Raw genomic sequence first — 17,465 nt, 5'->3', positions numbered from 1 at the left:
ACTTACTGATGTAAGTTAGTAGTCGTTACATGAGCCCTGACAGGGGCCTTTGGCGGCTCAATAGTAACCCTGACACCAGTGTTGATGGGGTTGGTAATCCACCTCACAACCCACACGACAGAAGAAAAAGAAGATAGGGATAAATTGATTTAGGTACTGCTAAATATATTATTTTATTATTGTAACCGGGTGGTAACTCATTAGTTTATGTACCGTTTATTTTAGGAAACAGTGAAAATTTCATCAAAATAGACTTAGTAGTTTTAAAGTTATGATATGGGCATGTGCTGGTATGGGTGAGAGGGTAAGGGAGGGTGCAGATGCTGGTGCTGGTACGGGTTAGGTGGGGTAGGAGGACGCGGGTGCTGGTATGGGTGAGAGGGGAAGGGAGGGTGCAGATGCTGGTGCTGGTACGGATTAAGTGGGGAAGCAGGTCGCGGGTGCTGGTATGGGTGTAAGTGGAAGGGAGGGTGCAGATGCTGGTGCTGGTACGGGTTAGGTGGGGAAGCAGGTCGCGGGTGCTGGTATGGGTGAGAGGGGAAGGGAGGGTGCAGATGCTGGTGCTGGTACGGGTTAGGTGGGGTAGGAGGACGCGGGTGCTGGTATGGGTGAGAGGGGAAGGGAGGGTGCAGATGCTGGTGCTGGTACGGATTAGGTGGTGAAGCAGGTCGCGGGTGCTGGTGTGGATAAGATGAAGAGGATGGGGCGGGTGTGGTTGCGTTGCGAGTTTGGTACAAAAACGAGTAGGTACGCAGATTGTTATAAAATGTTATCAAACCTACGAAAGTCTTAAAAATAGAAGATGATGATGATGATAATGAGTCAGCCAGTAAAAATAGTGGGTGCTGTTTAGTACCTATTTAGAATCCTGTCCCCGGATTTCCGGAAAAAGAAATTTGCAGATCGAATGGGAATCTTTTCATGGTTATAAATCGAGTATTATTTATTTTGTGATGAAACTTTTATTTTCTGTTATTTTCAAACTATGCATAACAAAATCCTTTATTGTTCAATATTACTAAATAAATAATTAAATTTTCTTTATTAAAGTATTTATTAAGTTATAATATTATTCGTTAATTATTATTATAACATAAAAATAAAATCAAAACACATAATCAGAAACATACGTAACTTTATCATGTTCAACTAGACGTTTTAAGTGTTCTGAATCTGACCTGGTCCAAACGAACCCATTACACTAGCGGCATTGCCCCGTTTTGCACAGCCACTGACAGGCGTTGGACCAGGTAAGACGCAGACCTAGGGTCACCCCCTCTGACTTTGAGTCTCCAGCCGATCTCCCTGATCAATTCCCTCGCCTCACTACCCCATGGACGTGCAGTCTCAAAAGCCACGGGCACAAACATGTATGAAGTTTTCAGTTCCGCGTACTGGCATGCTTGAGCTTAGCCGCTAACTCATAATAATATTCATAATAACTATTGATTACTAACTTTTGATTATATTTTATTAATTTCATATTGTTACTTATTGATTGAACTTACCAGGACAGAATAGAAGGCAACATCGGATACACATACACAACACTATAATAACACCAAAGGCGGCCGGTAAACCTAGTAAAATGTTAGAATTCATAGTAACGCACTTTCATTTAAGTTTATAAGTAAATTAAAAAACAAACCACAATGATATAGGCTGTACAAATCAGTCCTTTGCCATTAAAAAATAACACGTCATTTGCCGCCAATATTACGATTCGAAATGTTATTGTATTTATTAAGTCAATATTGAACACAATAAATCATTAGTACCTAATGAATTATTTTGTATTGTGACAAACGAGGAAAATATTTTAAAATGAAATGTTACAAGTGAAACGTATATTGCTCACTGATAAACTGTTAAAAGGGATGATATTAAAAACCACTTTTGCATTACATAGATAAACTTTATCATTTTATCTTATCAATGCATATTGGGACACAGGATTGCTAAATTGTAGGAGACTGACGTCACTTCTGACATTAACAAAAACTAAAACGTCATTGTATTATGAAGTAAAAACTGTTCAGCCTTCAAATTAATTAAAAAAGTTGAAAGACTTTTTGAATAAAATCTATTTTTATTATTCTGATCAGCGCTATCTATGTAATATATTCTGAACTATACTGAAACAAAAGCGCGCGCTTTTATCAAAATGCTTAGAAACTATCAATGATAATACTCCTACTCGATACTAGATGGCAGTAAATGGATAAACAATATAATACGTATCAAAGTACAAATTACATCAAATTGTACTAGAATGTTCTCGAATGATTTAACCCAATCTAACAGAATAGTAAGAAGACTATACCATAAGCGATTTAAATAGAAAATGAGGGACTTTTTAGGCTACGTTCACCAAAAACAATATAGATGGCGTTATTCAGCTTTAACATGCTCATTACTTACTTTCTCATTGGCTTTTTGGCGGGAAACTGGAACGGGACAGTTGCTTTCTTCATTGAATAATCTAAATAATTAATACGAAGTGGTGTTTTGTGGTTAATGATCGCATTAAGTTAGTCGGAAGACATTCGCGAGTGTTATTATATCGGAGTATTCAATAAACAAAGTGTATCTGCCTGTTTTCGCTTCGTGCCAGGAAGCCGCTTCATAACTCGAAAGTTTATGCGGACTTTTGAGTTAATTCGTTTGGGGTTCGGAGTAGGAGTCTACTCCGAGGGTGGGGGCTTAGGTTTCATCATCATCATCACCTTTCATCATTTCATTAATCATCAAGAAAAAAAATACGTAAGACATGGCTGTATGGGCATAGTTCCCTTTGCCTTACCCTTCGGGGAAAACAAAAAAAAAATTACTTTCTCATTACTCGGATATTTATTCCGAAGTACAATGAAATGGCAGAAGCATTAATATAAAAATAATTGTTGCTTGATATTTGGATCACATGTATAGAATTACGTTGCTACCTATATTGCTTCTCTTTATTTTGATCAGAATAATAATGAGTGGAAGATGTAATTGTGCCTGGTTATAATAAAAGGGTCTCATTTATGGGTGAATATCAAAATTTCAAGTTTGGTGGCGAAATTTCATATTATTTTTTCGTGAAAAATTGGGTTCCGACATGAAAAAGATCCAAAAGGAACCCAATTTTTCACGAAAAAATTATATGACAGTTCACCACCAAACTTGGCACATTTTGATATTCACCCTTATACTGTGGAAGAAGCAAGAGAAGTGTGTCAGGATCGAAGCAAATGGAATTCTATATTCTCTGCTTATCCCGGTGGGATATAGACGTGAGTTTTAGAAAATATGTACAGCGCCCTCTATTTTGTCATTGAACGTAGGAACGTAGCCTAGAAAGTTCGAATTCATCTTTTTCGAATCACATTCGAAATCTATTCTCTGCTCAACCTCTGCGTGATATTTAATGTACTATGTACCTTATCTACAGCATAAAACCTTTTTAGTAGATACCTATTTGTTTTCATTTGGTGTTACTTGTAACTTACCCCACCAACCCGCATTGGAGCAGCGTGGTGGAGTATGCTCCATACCCTCTCCGGTTGATTGAGGGGAGGCCTGTGCCCAGCAGTGGGACGTATATAGGCTGTTTATGTTATGTATAACCTAAGGTACGACTGGTGGGTTAAAATGGCCACATCGAAGCAATTATAATCTAAGAAAGCAATATTGCTATTTGACATCTGTTTGCATTGCGCACTTACTTTTATATGCGCAAATGTCAAATTGCAATATTGCTTTCTGTTAGCGTACACCTATCCTGGACATTTTTCTAATTGGTTAATGAAAAGTTTGTAAATGAAAACATTTGGTCAACAAGAACAGACTTATTGAATGTCAAGTATAGGTGGCGCGAGTGAGGGTAGATCATTGGTTCTGTGTGGTTCGTACTGGAATGTGAATAAAATTTGTTACGCGAAAGAAAATTAAAAATACTTAATAATTCTATTAAAGAAGTCTTTTTCTTAAATTCATATGTGACCCCGAGTATACTGCAATAATTCAGAAGTGGTAAGAACGTCGGAGAGAAACACGAGTCTCTGCGCTATTGAACTGCTTTATCATGCCGTCACACGAAAGATCAGGGTCACGATACACTCCACCTATTAGGGAAGATTTATTAAAGGAAAACAATAGGGGATACAGCCGATCCTCACGAAGCCCTTATCGTACCACGCGCGGGAAAAAACGGAGACGGTCCACAACCAGACACAACAGAAGGCGACCGAAGCGTGCAACTTATCGCAGCAGATCACGTCGATCTCGAAAGTCGTCGTATTGCACAGCCAGCACTACGTCTCGTAGCTCAGTACCTTCTAGACGTGTACGAAGCATGCGCGATACTTACCAATCGCGACGCCACAGTCGCGACCGTCATCAGACAGACGACTCGTCGGCGGACAGCTACGATAGTAGCGATGATAGCAGCAATGGTAGTGATTGTAGACGCAACCTACGGAGCAACATGAAACGTCACCGCCGTCATAGTTCATACGATAATTATTCTGATTCTTCGACAGAGACTAGAAGGTCTCGATCGAGAGCACGATCATCTCGAAGGAATAAAAGGCGGAGAAATTCGAGTTCATCTCATAGAAAATATAAAGATTTTATGGAAAGATTCGCTGAAATAATGTGTAAGAAGGGCAATTCATTTGAAGGAGCACAACACGTGATACCAGAGTTTGACCCGGACTGTCACTCGCAGACAGCGGCAGATTGGATTCGCAAGGTGAACGAGACCGCGAAAATTTATAAATGGAACGAAAGACAAATAGTTTACTATGCAATACCTAAATTGGCGGGACAAGCTAAAAAATGGTATCAGGGTAGAAGTACCATTAACCTGACTTGGAGACAGTGGCAGAAGAAGATAATCAGGACTTTTCCGGAAGATCGAAACTATGCTGATCGCTTATTGGAAATGCTCAATAGGAGGAGTAGAAGAGAAGAGTCATTAGAAGAGTACTTCCATGAAAAAGCTAGATTAGTTAAGATGTGCAGTATTACGGGCAGGAATGCAGTAGACTGTATAATAAATGGTATTTATGACAATGGTATTCGGCTCAACGCACAGGGCTCTAGTTTTAAAAGGCCATCGCAATTACTTAAATATTTACGCCGTATATCAAAGAGAAATATAGTGCAAGCTGCTTCCAAAAGAGAAATACAGACACATAAAAATGAATCTCTTCACATGAAAGTTTCCGAGACAAACCGGAGTACTCCATCTAACAGATCTTTTCGTGATAAATCAAAATATAGAGTACCCGTACAATGTTATAATTGTTCCGAGAGTGGTCACATATCTCGCAATTGTACAAAACCGCCAAGAAAATGTGATAAATGCTTAAAACTTGGTCATAGCTCGCAATACTGCGATATAATTTCAACTCGTAATAAACAAATTACAGGAAATACCACTGATATTAAAACTAATCGAACTGAACAAGTAATGCAAATTGTTTCAACTGATCAAACTAATAGTAAGTATTTTAAAACTATACTGCTCAATGGTGTTACATGTTCGGCATATATAGATTTTGGTAGTCAGTGTACACTTATAAAAGATTCGGTGGCAAGGTCTCTAAACGTTGTATTAGATAGAACTAGGCTTCCGATCATGAAAGGGTTTGCTCTAGGAAGCACTGTACCGATAGGTAGGGTTTTAGTAACTATCCTAGTAGACGCAGTAGAAGCAGACATAGAAGCCTACGTTGTTTCTGATCACTTACTTAACACCGATGCACTAGTGGGACAGTCTTTGACTGAACTACCATCAGTAGTGGTTCATAAGACAAGTTCAAATTTAGTTCTGTACTGCGACAACTCGGAAACATCACGGTTGGATGTTTACAATACGGATGATGAAAATTTTGTAGGGTTAAAAGATATAGACGTGCATACAGATGAAAACTTCACAGGTTTATTATTTGTTCCGGGTAATGTGTGTATGAAACCGGGTTATGAATATATAGTGTTACAAGGTATATATGAGTTTTCGGAAGGAAAAGGTCGTATTATAGTCTTGAACGTCAGCCAGAAGAGTTTGACTCTAAAAAAGCTCAGACTTTTGGGCCGAGCTGTAAAACTCGATAATAAAGAGTTATTTTCTTTACAACCCAACAAAATTGACATCAATACTATCGACGTCGGAGGACAAGCCTCGGATACGGCTCCCGTAACTATTAAGGAGCCTATTACGGGAGATATGCTGAACATCGGTCCTAAGGTCACGGAAGATGAAAAGTGTCGACTCTTGCAGCTACTGAATAAGTTTAGAGACTGCTTTGCATTCAACATCCAAGAGCTAGGCTTAACAAATATTACGGAAATGACCATTCATCTAAACGATAGTACACCGGTTACTTACAGGCCCTATAGACTTCCCTTTAGTGAGCGTGCGAAAGTTAGAGAGATGATAGGAGAGCTTTTAGCAAATGGTATTATACGGGAGTCCGAGTCAGCTTATGCCAGCCCGATAGTTTTAGTACGTAAAAAGAACAACGAATACAGACTTTGCATAGACTATCGGGCCTTAAATAAAAAGACTGTAAAAGATAGTTATCCGATGCCTATCATAGATGACCAATTGGATCGTCTTAGTGGAAAGTGTTATTTCACGAGTTTAGACTTAGCATCTGGATATCACCAAATACCTGTCTCTGAGGATTCTCGGCATCTCACAGCATTCGTAACCCCTGACGGGCATTACGAGTACACAAGGATGCCCTTCGGTCTCGTAAATGCCCCCGCCGTGTTCCAGAGCATGATAAACCGGGCTCTTGGTGTTAAACGCTTTGACTTAGCAATCCCGTACTTAGATGACTTGCTTATGACAGGGTGTTCATTTGAGGAAGGCTTTAACAAATTGGAAACAATCCTTGAACTTTTACACAGCTCGAACTTAACATTAAATTTAAAAAAATGTTTCTTCTTCCAATCCGAAATCGATTATCTTGGATTCGAAATATCAGAGGAAGGACTTAAACCAGGTAGTAAAAAAATCAAGGCAGTTTCCGATTTTCCCAAACCAACAAATGTGCATCAAGTAAGGCAATTTGTTGGTCTTGCCAGCTATTTCCGGCGGTTTGTTAAAAATTTTGCTGCGATGGTCAGACCGTTGACAATGCTTACAAAGGTCGATACTCCTTGGCAGTGGGGAGAGGAACAGGAAATAGCTTTTCGCGATGTCAAAGCCAAACTAGTTGATCGCCCCATACTGGCTTTGTATAACCCAGAGTTTACTACAGAGGTTCACTGCGATGCCAGCAAAATAGGACTAGGTGGTATTTTGCTGCAGAGACCCAATGACGGGACGTTATTTAGGGCAGTCGCATATTTTAGCCGTCAAACGACCCGGGAAGAAGCTTTCTGGCATTCGTATGAGCTAGAAACTATGGCAGTTGTACTCACCTTGAAGAAGTTTAGGGTATATTTGATTGGTTTAGAATTCAAAGTTATAACAGACTGTAGTGCATTACGCACTACGCTCACTAAACGAGACCTGGTACCCAAAATAGCGAGGTGGTGGCTAATGCTGCAAGAATTCAATTTTACCATTGAATACAGGCCAGGACATAACATGCGTCATGCGGATGCCTTAAGCCGAAACCCGGTGTCATCGCCTGAAACTCAAGAAGAATTTGAAATATTTAATATTACAACGAATGACTGGCTGCATACGGTACAGATGACAGATCCCCGCATAAAACATATAAAAGTTGTTCTCGAAACTAATGAAAATGATATAAAAGATATCACCAACAATTTTGCTCTACGGAATGACAAGGTTTATAGGCGCGTGGGATCAAAATTGAAATGGGTAGTTCCAACCTCAGCTCGCTGGAGGATATGTCAACTGAACCATGACGAAGCGGGTCATTTCTCCTCCGAGAAAACTTTAGAGAAAATCAAAAATGACTATTGGTTCCCCAAGATGAACCGGTTTGTAAAAAAGTACGTTAGTGCCTGTATCAATTGTGCGTACAACAAAGAAATGTCCGGAAAGAAGACAGGATACCTGAATCCAATCCCGAAGGCTAATTCCATATTTCACACGGTCCACATGGATCATTTGGGACCGTTTGTTAGAAGCAAAAGAGGGAACATACATATTCTTGGGATTATTGACGGATTTAGCAAATTTATATTTGTCCGGGCCGTTAGGAATACAAAGTCCCGAACAACTATTAAAGTACTCAACGATGTATTCGCCACATTCGGGATCCCGAAGATCATAATATCGGACCAGGGTTCAAGCTTTACATCCAAGGAGTTTAAGGAGTTCATTAGTTCGATTGGAGCAAAACACGTCTTGAATGCAGTAGCGACGCCTCGTGCAAACGGACAAATCGAGCGCTACAATCGGACTATCCTCAATTCTCTATCAGCTATGAACCATGGCCTTGATGAAAAGGATTGGGATACGAATGTGGCTAGATTACAGTGGAGTTTGAATAATACGGTGAACAAAGGCACTGGGAAATCACCTGCTGAGATCGTTTTTGGCCAGAGAATGATTTGTGAGGCAGAAGGAATCTTGAAAGGGTCTCTCGAGACAGAACCACAGGCTTCAGATGCGGGTAGAATAGAGATCAGAAAGAAGGTTGGAGATAAGATCCATCAAGAACAAATGAAAATGAAAGAAAGATTCGACAAGTCTCGGGCACCTACTAAAATATTCAACGAGGGTGATTTAGTAATGATACCAAACAATAATCCAGAAAAAGGGAAAAGTAAAAAGTTGGCTCCTAAATTTCGGGGGCCATTCAAAGTAACGGGAGTATTAGATAAGGATAGGTACGAAGTGTCCAGTATTGAGGGACACTCTCAAAGGAGATACCAAAATATTTACCCAGCCGACCAACTTAAGCCTTGGATCACGATGAGTGTATCGCCTAACGCCAGTGACATTTCAGATGGTAGTAGTAGCGAATCGAGTGGATAGTATTTCCGAAGGGCACCATATCATTTTCATTTTATGTTTAAGTACCTAATATGATCGTTCATTTTACCGGTATTGTGCTAGATTTTGTAAGTGTGACCGATGGATGATCCTGACCCAAGTTTCCCGTAACCTTTACAGCTTAGGAATTGTGACAAACCAGAGAAGCGAGCTGACAACGAATAAAATTGATCAAGGTCGTACTCCACAGATGATATTGATACAAGTAACTATTGAAGTGATCGACTTAATTTAAATAACGACTGACCGGCAGCTGTGCTGGCAACGACTGACCGGCAGCTGTGCTGACAAAGACTGACCGGTAGCTGTGCTGGCAACGACTGACCGGCAGCTGTGCTGGCAACGACTGACCGGCAGCTGTGCTGGCAACGACTGACCGGCAGCTGTGCTGGCAACGACTGACCGGCAGCTGTGCTGGCAACGACTGACCGGCAGCTGTGCTGGCAACGACTGACCGGCAGCTGTGCTGGCAACGACTGACCGGCAGCTGTGCTGGCAACGACTGACCGGCAGCTGTGCTGGCAACGACTGACCGGCAGCTGTGCTGGCAACGACTGACCGGCAGCTGTGCTGGCAACGACTGACCGGCAGCTGTGCTGGCAATTTGCAAACTAGTGATTATTATATGTGCTCCAGGGGTGTAAATCAGTGGCAAAATAATGGTAATAAGTGAATAGTGCTAATCACACGTACGTCAAGTAATACCAAATAGAGATCATTGGTTTATGTTTTGTTACCTCATGGGATGAACTTGAACTTCTTAGTTATGATAATTGTACCATTTATTTAATCTCTTGATTGTTATTTACATTATAATGAAGTCATTTTATAAACAAGTATTTACTCACTTTTGCACTTATCAGCTTGTAAGTATAATGATTATTATTTTTGTCGTTATTTTGTCACTTAACTAGTGTTATTATGATTTGTTTCGTGTCAACTCACCTGTATGAGGCCATACACAACTTGTAGGAATGGCCGAGATCAAATTAGGAATAGAGACATTCCTACTAGAGGATGGCCGACTGTTAGCGTACACCTATCCTGGACATTTTTCTAATTGGTTAATGAAAAGTTTGTAAATGAAAACATTTGGTCAACAAGAACAGACTTATTGAATGTCAAGTATAGGTGGCGCGAGTGAGGGTAGATCATTGGTTCTGTGTGGTTCGTACTGGAATGTGAATAAAATTTGTTACGCGAAAGAAAATTAAAAATACTTAATAATTCTATTAAAGAAGTCTTTTTCTTAAATTCATATGTGACCCCGAGTATACTGCAATATTTCTTAGATTAATTGCTTCGATGTGGCCATTTTAACCCCTTTGGTACTGTACCAAAAATCCCCGGAAACCGAGTCAGTCACTTAATAAATTCTTGGATTTTTACTCTACTAAACTACATCTAGATAAGGATATAAATTAATATTTTTTAGTCATTAAAATAATCACGAATGAAATACAATAAACACAGTTGGATCATTGAATAAGGGATATTTTTAAGGGTGTAGGGACCCTTAGTCTAGTTGCTATCCGTTACCAAGATGGCGTACATATAGCGAATTCAGTGTAAACGTAAATTAGTATTTTTCTCCTTTATCATTATTTCTTTAAATTATATATACGTAATATACATTCCCATACAAACGTATTTACTAAGTTTCTGTATTTTATGTTACAAATAAACGAAAATAATCCTTTACATAACATAACAGGCCTCCCCTCAATCAACCGGAGGGGGTATGGAGCATACTCCACCACGCTCCACTGCGGTTTGGAGGTGTTTTTACGGCTAATAGCCAGGACCAACGGCTTAACGTGCCTTCCGAAGCACGGAATCAACTTAATTTTTTCAGACAATCAGGTGATTCAAGCCTGTAAAGTCCTTACCAAACAAAGGACAGAATCCTTTACAATTTTTTTTATATATGGTTTCTAATAATAAGTAATAAAAAGAACATTTATATAGGAAGTTGTCAATAACTTCAGACCCAGAGTAAACCTAAAGAAAATAGGAAGGGTTTATAATATTTTTTATTGTTTGTAGGTTTTCTAGACCTTCAAGTAGTGGCAAAAAGATGTAGAGCTCATTGAGCTTAGTTTATCGTTGACAAAAATAATAATTTCGATCACCTTACGCCATCTATTGTCACCTAAACGTATATATCGAGGGTCCCAATACCCTTAACACGTTTAAAAAAGTAGATAATAATCTAATAAAATAATAATTTACTTACATTTAGTTAGGCAGTAATCCAATAAATATATCAATAATCCGGTTACAATCACACTTAATATCATATATTGAAAAAGATCCATTTAAAATATTTTTTATATTTAAAAAATATTTTTCTTCCCTGTTCTCTTCAAACGGTTATAACGAATACTGACGAAAAAATAATTAATTATCAATATATTTTTCTATGATTAGATTATTAATTAATCCAGTGACAACAAGATTTGAATCTTATCAGCGTGGTATTAAGGTTACTGAATCGAGAGCACTGTGTTGTTAGTCTTAAAGGATTATTTAAATAATAAAATCCATAAGAAAGGTTACAAAATAGCGTATTATGTAAATGATGGCTGATTTTGATAAATAATATGTTATTTATCAAAATGACGTAAATTCAAAAATTTTATAACATTTTTGAATTTACGTCATTTCGCAAGGTGTTATGGCTGAGGAGAAGAAATGACAAGAAACTGCAACAGCAACCACATCTTTTAAATCAATGAGGGTACATTACAAGTTATTTAATAACTAGAGGAACACATTCAATACCAGACATTTTTATTCATTCGTCATTTAGGTAATCATTAAGCTTCTCATGAGCTTTAAATTATTTCACTTTGATTTCAGGATTTGTTCCGGATAATGGCAATAGGCTCGAACCCTATTACATGGGTCTTAAATATAGCTTTTGTGTTTTTCGTATCAACAGTGGCTGCAAGTTGTCTTTGATTACTTGTGGCTCTGCCCACCCCATTTGGGATTACGGGCGTGAGTTTATGTATGTATGTATGTATGTTAAATATAGCTCGCGAGGAGTGCGTGTATTATTTATAAACTATATATTGCTTCATGCCTCTTAGGGGATACAAACAACAAGAGTAAAGACAAGGCATAACCTATATCTAACTTTCTATTGAGGCATGAAAGATTTTTTTTTTTTTTTTGACGTGGCTTATTGTAGATTTGCCGCAGATGGCATTAACTACTTGGCCGGACAAATGGGGAGCGCTGAAGGCTCTCACCCGGTACAACGTTTAAGACAACAGGCCTGAGGGTGCCCAGTTGAGCGCGAACCGGCATGAAAGAGTGACATCCATTTAGTAGGTCTCACATCAAATCAAGTTAGAGAGGTAATTCTAACTACGTTAAACACCAGACCTTACTACAATACACTTAGGTGCAGAAATAACTATGTTCTAATCCTACTCAGTCTATAAGATCCTACTGATAATGGGTAAAAACTTTCCCTTTTCTTCCTCCTTATTTTTGTTTTTATTCTTATTTGTTTTTAAATTGTTTGTTCACTCATTTCTTTGTCTTTGTGTTTTTGTGTATGTGATTTTTTAATGATATAAGCATCTTTAATTGATTTTATTTTTTAAGAAAAATGATTAAATAATGAACACCTATTTTAATTTAAAATATTATTAAGAAATCAAAAGAAAAACTTACGTTCAAGATATTTCTTCCTAAAATGTATGATGGCGAATAGCATTAAATACAAAAAATACGTTACAATTGGCGCGAAAATCACACAAACTATTTCTAAAAACTCGACCGGCATTTTGAACCGTCACTGTCACACTTTGACACAATTCAAAATGGCGACTTGAGCATGGAACCGTCGTGTTATCATTAAAGTAAATTCATGATGTAACATGTTTTAATCTCGTAATAAAACTATCATATAATTATCTGTTAGTGTGAATCGTAGTAATAAACGATCTAGGTGGTTCGTGTAAACATACATTGTTAACTCGCGGCGTTTATCGTGAATATAAGTCCACAAGGACCTTACGACACGTGAATGACGTCGACAGGAGGGCTGGGGGGGTTGAAGGGACACATTCAATCAATTCATCTAAAAAGCAATATTGCTATTTGACATTTGTTGACTTTACTTTTATAATGACAAATTGCGTTTTTGCTTTTTAGATGAATTGCTTTAATATGGCCTTTTGTAGACATCGTGTGCACTACCTCCATATATTTTTCATATTTTAGGACCTGGCAATTCTACTCACTTCTCGCCAGCTATCTTTAAGGCCAGGCGCGCACTACGAGTTGTTCGCCGCGCGACAGAAAAGAGCAGCAGCATAATGTCGCACTGTAATACTGCGCCGCTGCGGTGACTTTGCCGTCAAGTGCGCGCAATACAATTTAAAACTGTTTGGTACAGTATTACAGTGCGACATTAAGCCGCTGCTTTTTTCTGCCGCGCGGCAAAAACCTCGTAGTGCGTGCCTGGCCTAAGTCCCATGTAATAGGAGGCAAGTTTATTGTGAATTTAAACTCTTTAAATCGAATTCCGTGATTTACAGACAGACAGGCAAATCGGTTTTCATGTACAAAAAAAGGAGAAATCATTATCACAGTCAAATAGAGATAAAATTTACGTATTGTCTTAAAAAGTAAACAAGAAGAGAAACGTCAGACATGATAGCAGTAAAAAATATAAACAATAGAGCGACACGAGCCTTCGCGTTATAAACAGATGTACAAATATATAAATAAGTAGTAATAATAATAATAATAAAACACTTTATTGCACACAAATTCACAAAACATTTACAGTATAAACTTATTCTAAGGTGGGCAAAGGCGGCCTTATCGCTAAGAGCGATCTCTTCCAGACAACCTTCGGCAAAGGATACGGTTCATTTGTACAGCTGCAGTGTAGCGCGCAGATACGTAAAATAAAACAATAGACACATTTTATATATACATACACAATCTTATATACTAAATATATATATTATACACATACTATAGATATATAAGTACATACAATGATACATATAAGTAAAAATTAAATATTAGTTACAAGACGATGATTTAGCCAAGAAAAAATACATACATACATATTCATGAATAAATATTTTGCTCTATGCCTAGGTTTTTTTTGGTGGGAAACGGGAACGGGACAGTTGCTTTCTTCATTTAATAATCTAAATAATTAATACGAAGTGGTGTTTTGTGGTTAATGATCGCATTAAGTTAGTCGGAAGACATTCGCGAGTGTTATTATATCGGAGTATTCAATAAACAAAGTGTATCTGCCTATTTTCGCTTCGTGCCAGGAAGCCGCTTCATAACTCGAAAGTTTATGCGGACTTTTGAGTTAATTCGTTTGGGGTTCGGAGTAGGAGTCTACTCCGAGGGTGAGGGCTTAGGTTTCATCATCATCACCTTTCATCATTTCATTATGGCTGTATGGGCATAGTTCCCTTTGCCTTACCCTTCGGGGAAAACCAAAACAAAAAAAAGCTCTATGCCTAGTTTGGGTAAGGCAGGAAAATCTAGAAAATAACCTAACCTAACCTATAAAAATATACACCCGCTCCTCGCCAGCTATGTTCAAGTCCAATGTAATAAGGGGCGAACCTATTGCCGTTAACAGGGCACAAATCCTGGAAACCACACGATATCAATTATCTACAATCAAACGTGAATTCTAACTCATAAAGTGAAATTCAGTGATTTAGAGATTTTCAGCAAGAGAAGTATGTCAGGATCGAAGCAAATGGAATTCTATAGTCTCTACTTACCCCGTTAGGAAATAGGCGTGAGTTTATTTGTATGTATGTAGGGATTTTTATCGATATGGCTTAGTGTAGATTTGCCGCAAATGGCATTAACTACTTGGCCCGATTAATGGGGAGCGCTGAAGCTCTCACCCGGTTAATGGCTCCCATCCGGCTGAAGGCTCTTACCCGGCTGAGGGCTCCTATCTGGCTGAGGGCTCTCATCCGGCTCTTTCTTTACTTAGTAGAGTATACTTACATTTGTTTATTACTCTTGTAGCACTTCCAGAAAAGACAAAATAATATTGCCAAAGTTGCTGACACCGGTACGATAATTATTCTCAAAATTTGCATTGAAAAATTGACGTCCCCTTGATCCCCCATTATTTTTAATTACACTTATAATTTTATATTTATTATTTCTACTACTTAATTTTATGATTAATTGGTAAAATAACTGTCCTGTTTCAAAAATGCATAAGTATTTGAACTTAATTACATTTATAACTTAAAAATATGTTTACTTAAGCACATAAAAAAATAATTTGTAAACAATCTTTCATCACATTTATTATTATTATTTAGTTACCTACGATATCTATGGTAAAACTCAAATATAATAAAGAGGTAACGATTTTTTTTAAGTTAATCTAGTTTATAACTATCACTGGCCCATTATGATAGAAAGCACTACTTAGTATGACATACATATATCTACCGCGATAAATCGTTCCCTATTGCACTTATCTTTTTATCATCTATATCCATTTATGATAAAATAAATAAATATCACAAAATCAAAGCCGGAATTTACTTGAATAGACATTTGCCATTAACATTTTATCATTATTATAATAAGTTATATTATAATAAGGGCCTGGTACAGGCTAGAAAGATAGAGTATATCCTAGTGCGAAAGAGACACACTAAGAAAATATCCTATATTGATGCCGCAATATAACCACAGAATGTCACCTGATTGTCCGAAAGTAAGATGATCCGTGCTTCGGAAAGTATGTTAAGCCGTTGGTCCCGGTTACTACATACTGACGTAAGTAAGTAGTCGTTACATGACTCATGTTAGGGGACTTTGGCGGCTCAATAGTAACCCTGACACCAGGGTTGATGAGGTTGGTATTCCACCTCACAACCCACACGAGAGAAGAACCCCTCACCCCCCCCCCCCCCCCCCCCTCACCCCGCACCAAATTGCGATACCGCAACGTCCCCCGCACGGGCTCTTCACCCTTGACGTCTTGCGAGTAAAGTGTATATGTCGTGTTTATAAATTTTAATAAATTTCGATTTAAGTATATTCTTTTTTTTTGGGCGGAATGCAAGAGGGAAACCACTGCCCTATTTTTCCCTAAAAGTAGCATGGAGAAGGCACCGACAAGAGCGTGGCTCTTAAATTACCTACTACAATTGCAGTGACGCGAACCCACGATGTTGCCGTCGAGACTTCGGGTGTGTGGTGCTCGGCGGCCAAGGATTTTATTCGCGTGTTGGGGAGGCGCTTGAGGGACCGCGGTAGTAACCCCCGCGCCAGCTCGTTCCTGGTTCAACAGGTTTCCTTAGCAATAGTGCGCGTTAACGCGGCCAGTATAATGGGCACCTTTGAACCAGGTACGAGAGGGGCCGGTATTTTAGACGGACCTGCAGTGTTTGTTTAATAATTTGAAATGTTTTAATTATTCGTAATTTTAATTTTTGCTTATAATATTATTGCAGTGTATTGTAAGTGTATTAGTTTCTTTTTGTTTTCGAATAATTTGAAAGTGTTTTTTTTTAAAGACCTCATAAGTTATGTTTGTCCTAACTAAACAAAGAATAACCAACACCATCTAAATTTACACAAATCGCGATAAGGGCACAAAAAACGGTAACTATAAATAAACTCTGATTTAAGGCGAAGCATATCTTATCATCAAAGCATCACCGCCTCTTGAGATCATTCTACTATCAATTGTCACTTATGTGTCAATTGGATATTAATTTTGGTCACATGGTTTCGAGAGTCATGTGATCAGTGATCCCTTGTGATCATTACGAGATGGAATTGACAGGCGGCGATTTAAAACTCCATGTGATCTCCTATCTTGTCTTTATCTTGGTTTAAAAATAGTTCGAACACGTCTTTAAATATTATTCTAACTGATCAACGTAAGTTTAGCAAGTATGTTTTTTTTCGTATCTAAAAATAACTTTAGTATCGCGGGATTACCCAATATTAACATATTATACAAGCGCGAACTGATCTTAAAATGGTTATTAGAGTTGTCTTTGGTTTTCGTTTTATATAAGATTATTAATTCGGCCCCAAGGTGTATTTTTTTAATATCACTTATCTGTGCTTTAGAGAAACAAAAAGAAAATTAAATCGAGAAAAAGTGGTGGGCAGGCTTGACAAGAGCTGCGGGTTCACGTCACGTCCGAGTCAAAAAAAAGAATCGATTTAATTATCTCTTCATGCTTGGAAAGTGCATTCATCATCAGCCCATTAACGTCCCCACTGCTGGGGCACGGGCCTTCCCTATGGATGGATAGGGAGATCGGGCCTTAAACCATCACGCGGGCCCAGTGCGCATTGATGGTTATTAACGACTGCTAATGCAGCCGGGACCAACGGCTTAACGTGCCTTCCGAAGCACGGAAAAGGGAAAGTGAAATGGGAAAGTGCATTAAAGAATATAATAATAATGAATCACTTATGAAGTGTAAAACTTCACGATAAC

General features: G+C 38.3%; 1 protein-coding gene across 6 annotated transcripts in view; it reads right to left on the bottom strand.

The window, feature by feature from the left end:
- Positions 1–17,465, bottom strand: part of LOC126377611 (uncharacterized) — a 63,974-nt gene that overhangs the window by 31,921 nt on the left and 14,588 nt on the right. The window contains exon 1 of one of the 6 annotated variants that reach the window (XM_050025444.1): positions 12,659–12,808. The exons of 3 other annotated variants lie outside the window; for them this stretch is intronic. In XM_050025444.1, the coding sequence (XP_049881401.1) occupies positions 12,659–12,770 (112 nt within the window). In that variant the 5' untranslated portion in view covers positions 12,771–12,808. Of the gene's footprint in view, positions 1–1,508; positions 1,835–11,207; positions 11,343–12,658; positions 12,809–17,465 lie in introns of those variants that run through there. 2 more of the 6 variants (XM_050025455.1, XM_050025449.1) reach the window with 2 other exon arrangements.

The sequence above is a fragment of the Pectinophora gossypiella genome, chromosome 23, assembly GCF_024362695.1.
Source record: "Pectinophora gossypiella chromosome 23, ilPecGoss1.1, whole genome shotgun sequence".
Taxonomy (NCBI): domain Eukaryota; kingdom Metazoa; phylum Arthropoda; class Insecta; order Lepidoptera; family Gelechiidae; genus Pectinophora; species Pectinophora gossypiella.
Note: the sequence above shows the minus strand (reverse complement) of the source record. Positions and strands in the feature narration are given on the sequence as shown.